A 12557-nucleotide genomic window follows, 5' to 3' on the forward strand; every position below is an offset into this window, starting at 1 on the left:
AACTTTATAACAGAGGAAAATATAAATATCTAAATGGATATGCCCCAGTTATTTTGAGAAAACTTTCTGGAAGTCAATGTGATTTAGGTGCAGGGTACCACACTAGGTCTTGAAGAACAGGAAGAGGACAACCTTGCTAACAGAAGGGAAAGGAAGGGAAACGAGGCAGAGGGGACAGTGTGGGAAGAGATCAAAAGGAGAATACAGGTGACAACAAACAAGTTGTGTTACAGGAGCAAAGGGTTTACTGATGGGATGCAGGCAAGTAGGACCTTAATAGAGGTTCCACGTTAAGGAGTTTTGAAGTCATCTCTTGACCTACATTAATGCATTAATCCATAAAGAAACACTGAGGGGGTATTATTTTTCAGATGAGGAAGGGAAGCACAAAAAAATTAAGTGATTTATGTCAGATCACACACCTAGGAAACAGCAGAGCCAAGACTGGAACCCAGGAACCATGCCCATACTCTTCCCATAACTATATGCAGGATGGTTTTTTAGAGGACAGGATTGGAGGAAAGAGGAAAAGACCTGTTTGGAATCTTGCTGCAGTAGACCAGGCAAGAATTGACAAGGAACCGGTATAGTGCTTAAATTGAGGACTTTTTCAATTATATATATATATATATATATATATATATACATATGAAGGTCATCAGAAATACAAGCTCTGGACTCAAGACTCCCTGGGTTAAAATAAAACCTACCAGCTGTATGATTGTAGACAAGGGACTTCTATGTGCCTGTTTCTCTACAATCTAGGAATAGCAACATTACCTACCTGATACAATTTTTTGAGTTTTAAATGAGATCATATACATACACTCAGCCTAGTGACTAAGAGTCAGTGCTCTAAAAGTTTGCCATTATTTTTAGAATGCTACAGATTGCAGAGACAGTAATCGATATGTTTTATTAAGGAGACACAATTAGCATGGTTTGGGTGTTAATTGTAATGGAAAAGGAGGCAGGAGAGGCTAGAGGTTTTAAGCTTGCCAACTGCTAGGCAGATGGCTTTGGAGGAAGACAGGACTTGCTTTCCTTTTGGACATTTTGAGTTTTAGGTGTTAATGCAACATCCATGCACAGATGCCAACTAAGCACTTGAACATGAGTATGAAGTTCAGAGAAGTGAGCTAGGGGAGTCATTAGCAAATACTGATGAGAGTGTGTTAGAACAGTGGGCTGAGGATATCATTCTGAAAAACATGGACATTTATTTTGGGTTAATATACAAAATGCAATGATATTCAAATGACATGAAAATACAGAAAATGAGTTTCAGCACTGTGAGAATGAAGAATGATTTCTGACATCCAGATAAACAGTATGTTCCCATTGTTTAGAAAAATTAGAGTACTAATTGCACATTTTGATCCCAAGCCATAGATATCAAATAAGGACTCAGAATGAGTCAAAGATAGATTTTCCAAAGGTATGCTCAGAAAGACCATGGTAAATTTGGTGTTATCTCTAACAAACATTCAAAAAAAATACTCTTTCCTATGATCACTCTTTTAGCAGCATAAGGCATGGATCTCAAGACTGTCCCAATTCCCAGCATAAAGAAGTGTATGTTAATGATCTCATGTCAGGGTGCCAACTGGTCAGGTTTCCTTCATGTTTCTTAAGTCATTTCTCCCTAATATCTAGGATTTTGTTTCAGCAAACTAATCAAAAAGCTATCATAGGGCTGACCCATTTAGCAAAGTAGTATCAAGTAATTTTACTTGTCCAGGCACTTGTGGAACAAAGCCTTCTTTTAAAAACTAAATAGGATACTTGGATTTAACAGTTTATCATCAGTCAAAATATCATGAAAGACATAAGCAGTCCGCCAAATACAGCAATTCCAGCACAGAACACCTATGATGCACCTAGGGATCAGCAAGCTTCCTATTTTTGTCCTCCACTGCCATGTAGCCTCTAATGCAGTAGTGTTTTGGCATTTCAAATATGAAACTATTAACTACTGAGCTATCATTTCAGAGTGGGAGGAAATGTTATTTCTCTACAGAAAAGTGGTGCTGTTGACATTTTTGGCAGCACAATTTTTTTTCACTGTGTGGACCTGTGCTCCCTCAACTGAACATATTGCATTCCTGTTCCCCCACCCCACAAACACCCCCAATACCAAAAGCACCCTCCAATCATTGTGACTATCAAATGATGGCCACAAATGCCCCACAGAGCAGCAGTGCTGCCCCTGGTTGAACACTATTGTTATGAAACGATGGCTCTGTTGATTACAATAATGCTACCTCTGAGTTTGGCATCTCTTTATCATAAAACCAAATACTGCAAACACAACAAATGCTTACCTAAGAAAACCAATTCCCATTATTACGGGAGTAGGATTAAGGGGCTCATAAAATCTTAGTTGGAAGGACTCTAAGAGAACTGTCCTAAGGAGATGAAGTGACAGGCCCATGTTTCCATGTTTAGGAAATAGCAAAGCCAGAAAATCCTAAATTCTTGTCTAGTACTTCTTCCACTATACAATGCCCCCAACTCACGAAACTAACAACTAGCAACTAACTCCTGGATATACTGGAAGCTCAGCAGCTTCAGTTATATACAAAAAACAAAATTACTTGTTGACATTAGGATGACAAAAGAAGTCACACAGATTTGCTGGTTCTAAGGACTGATGCAATGCCTCAAGGTCTCTACTCCAGGTTTAATTCACCTTCAAATTAAAAGTTGAAACTTTCATCATCCCACTAAGTTCCTCTAAGTAATAATTTTATGAATGTAAAATATATGCCAGCAAAGTTCCTATATTAGTATATCCTGAAGAAGTTATGAATAGCTCCTGGTGCCATTTTTAAAAAGAAAACAGCCTCAAAATTCGGCAGCTTTTACTAGATGTATTGGTGTAGTATTAAACAATAAGTTGTGGGCAATTGGCACCATTAAAAAGTAGCATGAGTAGAGAAAAAAGCGTAGGATGATTTTCCCCATGAATATTAGAAAAACAGAATGTTCACCACAACGATAAACAAGCAAAATATCCAACAAATATATACCGACTTCTCTTGGCCTCATGATAAAATCAGGAGAAAAAAAACTTCACGTGAGATGATACAAATATTAACACCAAATACTACAAACATATATTGCTCATACATAATGATACAATTTCACTACTTTTAAACAATACAAACATTTCCATGGTAATCTACATACGCACAAAAGATCAGAAAGCCCTCCATTTAAAAAAGAACAGGTCAAAAGGTAGTAAGTTACCAATGTTTGGCACTTTTTTGTCTCATATTTATACCTAAATACTTGAACCTAAATGTCATTATATGGAGACCTAGAACGAAATATTAAGTGCCCCATTTATCATACCTGCTAATTTTCTTTCTAGAATGGTGAAAATGAACCAAAGATTAATATCTGCTCATAAGCCTGGAAACTCTGACATTTTTCTTTTTTGATACACTTAGCTACTGATTTTAAGGACTAGAACCCTGGAAGGCCAGTTCCCTTTGGAAGACCTAATCACTGAATCTCATTTGCTATTTTACAAATGCACATGTGATCACAAGGGACCCAGGGAAGTACATTACTAACGCACCTCCAAATGGAAAAGACAAGACAAATATATCGAGATAGCTGTGATTCTCAGCAAAGGGTAAAGCCCACTCCCAGTTTCCAGGGAGAATATCAGACCTTGGTCTTGTTTCACCTGTGTAACTGGAGGCACGAGGCAGAAAGAAGAGGGTGTTAATTCTGGTATATCTCCCTATGCCCACCCTCACTTCACAGTGAAAAGTGGTGACTGCAAATCCAACTGGAAGAAACACCTCAAAATGTAATCATCAAAGAAACAAAACCAGCAAGATCATTTTCACACAAAGACAGTATTAAATCTCAGATGCACTACCCCCTTTCTTCCTCTTGATAGGATGGATGCAGGAGCTTTGGGAGACATGAATACCCACACCAGATGAAGGAAATAACAGAGGAGCACTCCACTTTTGGAAAGCTTCTCTCAGATAATATCCCATGCCACTGCCTCTTAAAACTGAAGAATTCTAATTACTAAGTTACTCCCATAAATGATGAATAAAATTTCTTGGCCTGTCATAAAGGGGGGAGTGGAGGGGTATCCCACACACATAGCCAGGTGTGCAAAATAAAGGAAACTTGGATACTATTGTTTCTGCCAATGCCAAAAAACATCTCCCAGGTCTTGGAGACAACCAGCTAATTCTACCTCATCCTAACCATGAGCTCTGTAGAATCTCTGTCTCTGACACAAAGAAGATAAATAAACAAGAGAGTCAATTATAGATTTCACAAATATCTTGTACACCGGTAATTTTTAATTAGAATTAACTACCAAAGACACTGCACCTTTGAAGTCTTTGAGCATAACCATGTTTAACAGTGGCTTTATTAGGTGAATGCTTGAAAGTATTCAACATTAAATTCAATTTACTTCACATGTTTGCAAACACATCATTAGCAATTCTTAACTATTTCAAACCAACTAATTCGAAGTACAGAAGGCTTGTTTTCAAATAACTCTTCTGAGGTGACACGAAGACTGAAAGAAGCCTATGACCTGAGTCCTGGTCTCTAGCCAACAATCACTATATCGTCACTGGTGAACTCATATGAGGGAACTTCTAGGTTGAGAGGTGCAGGCCCCTTCCTGATCCTGCCAGATGCATCATAGTGTGACCCATGGCAAGGGCAGTAATAACCACCAAAATCTCCTGCATTTGCAATGGGTACACAACCAAGATGAGTGCAAACACCTATCAAGATAACCCACTCAGGTTTCTTTACTCGTTCTAAATCATGCTGTGGGTCCCTCAACTGGGACACTTCAACTGCAGATTCCTGGTCAATTTCCTTCTTGGTTCTATGGCGCACAAACAGGGGTTTGCCTCTCCATTTGAAAGCCATGTTCTTGCCCTCTGGAATATCGGATAACTTGATTTCGATTTTCGACATGGCCAACACATCAGCAGAAGCACTCATGCTGGAAACAAACTGAGAGATGACATTCTTGGCAGCATACGCAACACCCACAGTAGTTGTTGCAGTTATCAAATAGGAGAAACCTCTTCTAGCTTCACTGCTCTCTTTTGAAGACTTTGTACTATCTAACACTTCAGCACGACGATAGTCAGAGAAGTCAGGCACTTTGATGTCCGTATGGGAATAACGAACAGAAGCAGGGACTGCAAGATAAACAGAAGGTTAAAAAACACAATTAGATAAGGACTCTGAAAGGGGCATACATCAGGAAATGGACCTTTATGGATTCACAAGCAAAAATCAAATTATAAAAATGTGAAATATGGCTGGCACTCACTGGTCTCAGAAATGGTCAAGTTGGCAATGCCAGCATATAAAATACTGAAAACAAAATGAAGTCAACCACTACCAATCATATTGGTATGAAATCATTAGATAATAGGTATAATTGAGTTCCTCCTGACTGAACACAGCGATTCAGAATTCATAACAATTCAGTGTATCAAGTTAAAAAAAGTTAAATAGCACTGTAAACAGCAACATTTTAAGTCCCCCAAAATTCAATCTAAGACATAAATATCACCCATATTTTCTGGATTAGAAGAGACCCTAAAACTCATCTAGTCCACTCATTAAATTGATGTGTGATCATTTTATTAAACCAAATGTCTAACTTTATTTTCCTATCTACCTGCTCTCTGAAAGAACTGCTAAAAATTCATAAAACACTAATTATAAGATAATAAACATTCTGTAAACAGTATAGCTTTAGTTGCATAAAACTTAGAGATTTCTATTCTAGATTTTGGGGTATAAATTCAAGTAAAACCGCCAATGGGCAGAAAAGGATATCCTTATCAGGATACGTAGCTATCAAAATCAAATGAAATCTCCAAAAGAACCAATTATTTCAATTTAATATAAAAAAAAAAGAGCAAATTTTTCATGTATCCGGCTCTTCAGTGAAGGGCAATAACATCTATAAGAGTAGGGGCATTATCTTTCTTTTTTTACTGCTGAGAATCTCTCAACTGGGACACTACCACTGCAGGCCATAAAAAGGCCAGATGTTTACATCAAATGAATATTAAATAAGCAAATAATTACTGTTTATGCAGTATTCTGGATGCAAGCAGTTTATTTTTTGAAAAAAAAAGGTATGTCCTTCTGTCCCATACCGTTTTTAAATGTCTGACAAAAATTTAACTTACAGTATCACTTTTAAGTATGTTTCAGGAAGTAAATCTCTTTGTAAACTCTATACTCATTTAAGGAAATCTGCTACAGGTTTCCTTTTTAGAAAAGGGGACACTAAAAGTTCCTTACTTTTAGAAAATGTTTCCAAAAAAAATATGCACTTTTAAAATGCATTTTCATATAAGTTGCGATTCTACTTGACCTACTAGGCTGTCCCATCCTAACATACTTCCTTGAGCAGTCAAACATTACAATAATACATTTCACATGGTTCTCAAGGTCAGTAATTTTATGGAAGCCATAAGTATTCACAGACAATGGTGAAACCTATCAAAAGTACTCTATGTACTTTTCTAACTCACTCAACATTTTCTGTAGGGGACCAGGACACAAGTAGTGACTACTTGAGATTCACAACTATGGCAAAGTGACATATCACATACTACCCTACTTAAGTATGAATTACTTTCCCTTAGCACTGTCTGGGATTACACAGGAAAGATGTGTATCATACTTAAAAGATGAAGAAACCAAAGTTCATACTTCTATGTTAAAAGTCCTATTTACAACCCTTCCACACAAGGAAATGTACAGAGACACTAAATAGAATGGCTTTGTCACTATCATCCAGAGATTTGGTGGCAAAAGAAATCCAGTTGTCTACTCCCATTCTATCTAGTAGGTTACACTTTAAAATACTGAGCACCATCAAGAACATAAACTGCCATATTGCAAAAATCATTCTCTAAATAATTTATATGAATTGTATTAGGTGTGACTTTTAGTAGCAAAAATGCTAGCTAGATTTAGCTCTAAACTAAAATAAAATCAGATACTTATAGAAACATCATCTAGAAATGGAGAAAACTTAAGGCATTATAACAAAACAGGGTTTTTTGGTTTGTTTTGTTTTGTTTAAGGTGAGCTCTAATGTGTCCCAACTCAGGGATCTTCTCCTGACCCAACCACCCCTTCCCACATCCTCTACTAACCATCTTTCCACAAACCATCTATACAGGAGATTTTAATATGAATTTAAGCTTCAAGCTGAAGGCATGATTACAGAAAAGAGGTTTGCCTTATGTTTCTACTTTACCACTTCTTGGAGAAGTCAGGTAAGCCCCTGATTTTTAAAAGAAACTCTTTTAGCTATTTGACAAATTCCAAGATACTTTTCACCTTTGTTGCTGAAATTTTCTCCTCCCTTAGTGTTTCTCACCTCAAGGTCCAAAGAACTGGCTTGGGCAATTTCTCTAAAACCCACTGGTGCCTGCTAAAAAAAATTGCCACTTTATTCATTCACAAATACTCTGCACCAACTATATGCAAAACCTGAGGTAGTGGAAGATAGAAAAATAACACACATTGAAGCTCAAGGTCAGAGGAATCACCAATAAATGCAATACAGAGTGGAAAGTGTTATGTGCTATAAAACGTAAAGGAATCAGCAAATGTAAAATTTTATTGACCTGATCCTGAGTTGAGATTGAAAGGATGGGTAAGACTTGGAAACGTGGAAAACTGAGTGGGAGGACCATTTAAAGTAAAGAGAAAAGGGTGAATGAAGGCAGAATAAAGAGGGTGGGGGCAACTTGGTGTAGGGCAAAGGTCACCAATACAACTGCCAATGAGGCCAGGCAGGCAGCACAATGAATCAAGTAGACCTGATGAGGGCTGTGATGAACTGGAAAAGCACTTGCTCCGACTAAGGGTGCAGCCAACGCACAGCACACTAGACATGGAACTAGAGCCCAGTGCTGCCAACTTTCAACACTTCCAGAGACGCCAGACATAGTCTGTTTTTTAAAACTATGCAAGTTGGGCAGACCTCAGGCACCTGGCTCACAAGTTGCCAATTCAGGATCTCCAAACAGAGCATAAAAAGAAAAACAGAAAACAAGGCACCAAAGATAAACTAGGCTCTGCTGACAGAGGGTGTAAAACACACTCCTGGTGAGAGCTTATGGCTAAATCAGTCTTTCAAATCCACACACTATCACATACACAACGTGTATCCTTGTGCAAGTCACTTCACCTCTTGTAGTCTGTTTTCTCATCTGTCAAATGGGAGTATCATCAACCTCTGCCGGTTGCTCTTATTGAGGATGAAATTCATTATGGTGTGAAAACCCTTTGGCCCAGTGCCTGAAAACACTGCTGATACTCTGCAGTGTAGTCTACACTATAAACGACCTTGCGGCTTCTTTTTCTTCGGATCTGCGGTGGTGACAGGGAAGGAGACTAAAGGATGGGAGGTAGCGAGCGGGACAACTTTTCAAATATTAAAATCAATTCCTGTTTTTTGAGAATTTATAAAGTGCCCCCAGAATGTGTTAATGGCTTAACGTATAATTTTTCCATCTGAACCTTACGATATAACCTACGAAATTGGTATAATCATTAATCCATTTCACTGGTGAGGGAACACGTTTAGGAATTTGCCCAAAGGCAAACGACCTGTAAGCAGCAAAATCTCTTGTCAGACTTTGCTAGAAGCAGTCGGACTCCATAGTTCTTGAACTTAACCGACGAAGTAGAAAATTTAGCCTGTGGTTGGGAAGCCTATGCACAACCACAGAGGCCCAGAATGTCAGAGATGGAGGTCACCTGAGACCGCCCAACGGAGCAGCGCCCCCGCACAGGTGAGGACACCGAGGCCCGGGGAGGTACAGAGGCCTGCCCAAGGTCAACCCAGCCCGGCAGGCAACCCCATCCACAAACAGGGCTCCGCTCCATCTTCCGGCAGACCCCCCCCGCCCTTCTCGGCTGCTCCCTGGGTCCAGGGCCGGAGGGAGCAAGAAAAGAGGGACCCCTCAACCCCCGGTCGCTCCCCTCAGCCAGGCTCACCATTGAGGCCCACGGAGGCGACCAAAGGCCGGGCCGCGGCCTGGCCACTCAGCGACTCCCGGCACAGAAAGGACCGCTTCACATCCAGTACTGGCGACTCCGAAGTGGCGGGCACCGCGGCCTGCACCAGGGGCCGCAGCGCGCCCGCCACGCCGCGGGACGTGGCCGACAGGACGGGCGCAAACGGCCCCGAGCGAACGGCGACCGACAACATGGCGACGGCAGCTCCACAGGCCAAGCCGGTCACAGTGACGACCAACCGCCCGCGGCGCAGGCGCGAACAGGGGCTGAAGGCGCAGGACCCGTGACGTCAGCGCGCCGGCAGAAGAGGAGCCCCGCCCCCATACGGGGCGGGGCGAGCCTGGAGGGCCGCAGAGTCAGAGGCGGTGCGAGGCCGGGCAGGTAGGAAGGCGTGTGGCCTCCTGTGTTAGCCCCGGTTGTGTAGCGGCCTGAGTTCAGGGATCTGCCCCAAGAAAGGGGGCAATGGAGGCCCCCAGGAATGTCCCATGGGTCGATTTTGCGTCCGTTAGGGCAAAAAGCTCATTTATGGGAACCTAGGGATAAGAATAAGTTATCATAATAGTTTAAATAGGGATAATAATAGTTCTTAACATGTGTGCAAATGTTTATATATATACCCAACCATATATGTAAAATATGGTTGGGTATACATAGAAAACCCAGAGCTGAACTTAATATGTAGTAATTGCTATGTGTTTACTATGATGATTATTATCGTTATCTAACTAAAACCTTAAAAGCATTTTTAAAAGTCCAGAGACTTATGTGCAAAGCTTAATAATGATGATGATGGTGGTGACTTATGTTTATTAAGCGTTTACTATGTATTAGATTTTGTGCTTTACCTTCATTCTTTCATTTATAATCAAGATCCCTATAGCTACCATTTTACCAGTGAGGAAACAGAGGTTTAGAGGAGTTATGTGCCCAGGACAGGATAACCCAGTAAGCTCTGAAGTGGGGAAATCTGTCTTCTTAGTCTGTGCTCTTACCTATTGTCACAGTTTCCCTAAGTGAGATTTCAGGGGATGCAGAGATAGTCCCTAAATCAGTTTCTATCACATGGTGAGAATGTTATTCCCTTTTTACTTCTCTTTAAATTCTTCTGATTACGCCAATGAGAAAGTCCCAGTTTGGTGTTAGTATATCTTTAATTCTTCTCAAGACTTACTAATCTCTCCTTTAACAGAATAGGTCTTAAATTCAAAGCCGTTAGGTAGTTGAATCTAGAGAGGATTTAATAATAGTTTATTTTCGTGGTATACATTTTCTAACCATACTGATTTTCCAAAGACTGTAGTGAGATAAAGTTTGTTTTACATTTATTTAGTCAAAAGTGAGTTAATTTAAATATTAAGTAAATATTAATACAAGCAGTGTACAGATTTGGCAGAATTGTGATGGTGGTGGGTGTATGAACCAATGATGTTTCTCTGTACGCTTGCATGGGCTCTGTGACCTAGGCAAGTTTCCTAACCCCTCTATGCCTCAGTTTCCTCACCTGTAAAATGGGGATGGTGATGATACCGTCTGTGAGGAATAAATGTATTAGCATGTATAAAGCACCCAAGGGGCCTGGCGCATACTAAGCTCCAGGTGAGGGTTTGCTGGTATTGTTTTTATCTGACATATCATCTACCTACTCTGAGAAGCCTTCATTTGATTCCTGATGACTCAATGATATTCCTCTCTAGGTCCACAGCACACTGACCACTTCTGCCTGGACCCTCCTCAGGGCCTAGGTCTTGGCCTTGCTTATTGCCCCAGGGACTGTGTTGTACTCTCAAGATTGGAACTGGCATCCTCAGGGGCCACCCTGACTCGGCTAGCCACAGGGCCGGCACCGGGTTCACCCCAGCAACAACCCAAATGATAAAAGCAGACCCTTCCAGAGCAGCTAGTACATGCCATGCACAGTTGGAGTGCTTTACATAAAATAACACACTTAATATCACAACAGCCCTCTGAGGTGGGTAAGAGTAAGTGAAGGATGAATGGTGAAAAAAGGAAGGAGCTTCATAAGGTGAGCAGAGTAGGAATTGTTATCACTAGACTCTCAGGGTTCAATCCCAGTTCTGCTATTCACAAGCTATATCCTAAGATGATTTATATATAACCTCTGTGTATGCCTCAGTTCTTCTATAAAATGAGAATAATAATAGTATCTACCCCCCAAAGGGTTATTTTAAGGATTAGATGGATTAATATATATAAAGTGAGTAGAAACTGTGCCTGGCAAGTGCTATGTAAATGTCCATAATAATAATAAAAATAACTCTTTAAATTTTCTAGATGAAGAAACTGAGATTCAGAGAAGACAAATGACTTACCCAAAGACACATCATATTTTTTTCAGTTTTATTGAGATATGATTGACATATAACATGTGTAAGTTTAAGGAGTACAACTTGTTGATTTGATACACTTATATGTTGTAACATGATTACCACTATAGTGAGCTAATATCTAAATCACCTCATATAATTATTACCATATATTTTGTGGTAAGAACACTTAAGATCTACTCTCTTAGCAACTTTCAGGTATATAATATGCTATTATTAACTATAATCATCATACCGTACATTAGATCCCCAGAACTGGTTCATCCTATAACTAGAAGTCTGTACTCTTTGACCAACATCTCCCCATTTCCATAAATCCTCAGCCCCTGGTGGCCACCACTCTACTCTGTTTGTATGAGTTCTGTTTTTTTAGATTCCACGTAAAGTGAGATCATACAGTGTTTGTCTTTCTGTATCTGAATTATTTCACTGAGCATCACACCTTCAAGGTTCATCCAGGTTGTCCCAAATTGTAGGAGTTCCTTCTTTCTCATGGCTGAATAATATTCCATTGTGTATTTGTACCACATCTTCTTTATCCATTCACCCATTGACAGACACTTAGGTTGTTTCCATATCTTGACTAGTGTGAATAATGCTGGAATGAACATGATACAGTTCATGATCATTCCAGTGTTATACAGAAACTCAAGATACAGTTTTCATTTCTTTTCGATATATACCTGGAAGTGGGATTGCTGGATGATATGGTAGTTCTATTTTTTATTTATTGCCAAATCTCCATACATGTTTTCCATAGTTGCTGCACAAATTGACATTCCCATCAAGAGTGCACAGGTTTCCCTTTTCTCCACATCCTCACCAACTCTTACGTCTTGTCTTTTTGATGACAGCCATTTTAACTGTGACATCTCATTGTAGTATTGATATGCATTTCCCTGACTATTAGTGATGTCAAACACGTTTTCATGTACCTGTTGTCCATTTGTGTGTCTTCTTTGAAAAAATGTCTATTCAGAACCTCTGCCCATTTTTAATTGGGTTGTTTATTTTATTACTCTTGAGTTATATGAGTTCTTCATATATTTTGAATATTAATCCCCTATCAGATATATGATTTGCAAATGTCTTCTCCCATTCTGATGGTTGCCTTTTCATTTTGTTGATGGTGTTTTTGCTAAGCAA

The 12557-nt window shown here is 39.7% G+C and overlaps 1 protein-coding gene across 1 annotated transcript; it reads right to left on the reverse strand.

Moving 5' to 3' along the window:
* Positions 1-4319: 4319 nt before the first annotated feature.
* On the reverse strand, positions 4320-9309 carry UQCRFS1 (ubiquinol-cytochrome c reductase, Rieske iron-sulfur polypeptide 1). Its single transcript, XM_068527578.1, has 2 exons — positions 9046-9309; positions 4320-5204 (listed from the first exon to the last, which is right to left on the reverse strand). Exons 1-2 carry the CDS (start codon positions 9257-9259, stop codon positions 4594-4596), a joined length of 825 nt encoding a protein of 274 aa, XP_068383679.1. The 5' UTR covers positions 9260-9309; the 3' UTR covers positions 4320-4593.
* Between the last annotated feature and the right edge of the window lie 3248 nt (positions 9310-12557).

This window comes from Eschrichtius robustus, chromosome 19 (assembly GCF_028021215.1).
Source record: "Eschrichtius robustus isolate mEscRob2 chromosome 19, mEscRob2.pri, whole genome shotgun sequence".
In the NCBI taxonomy this organism is placed as follows: Eukaryota; Metazoa; Chordata; class Mammalia; order Artiodactyla; family Eschrichtiidae; genus Eschrichtius; species Eschrichtius robustus.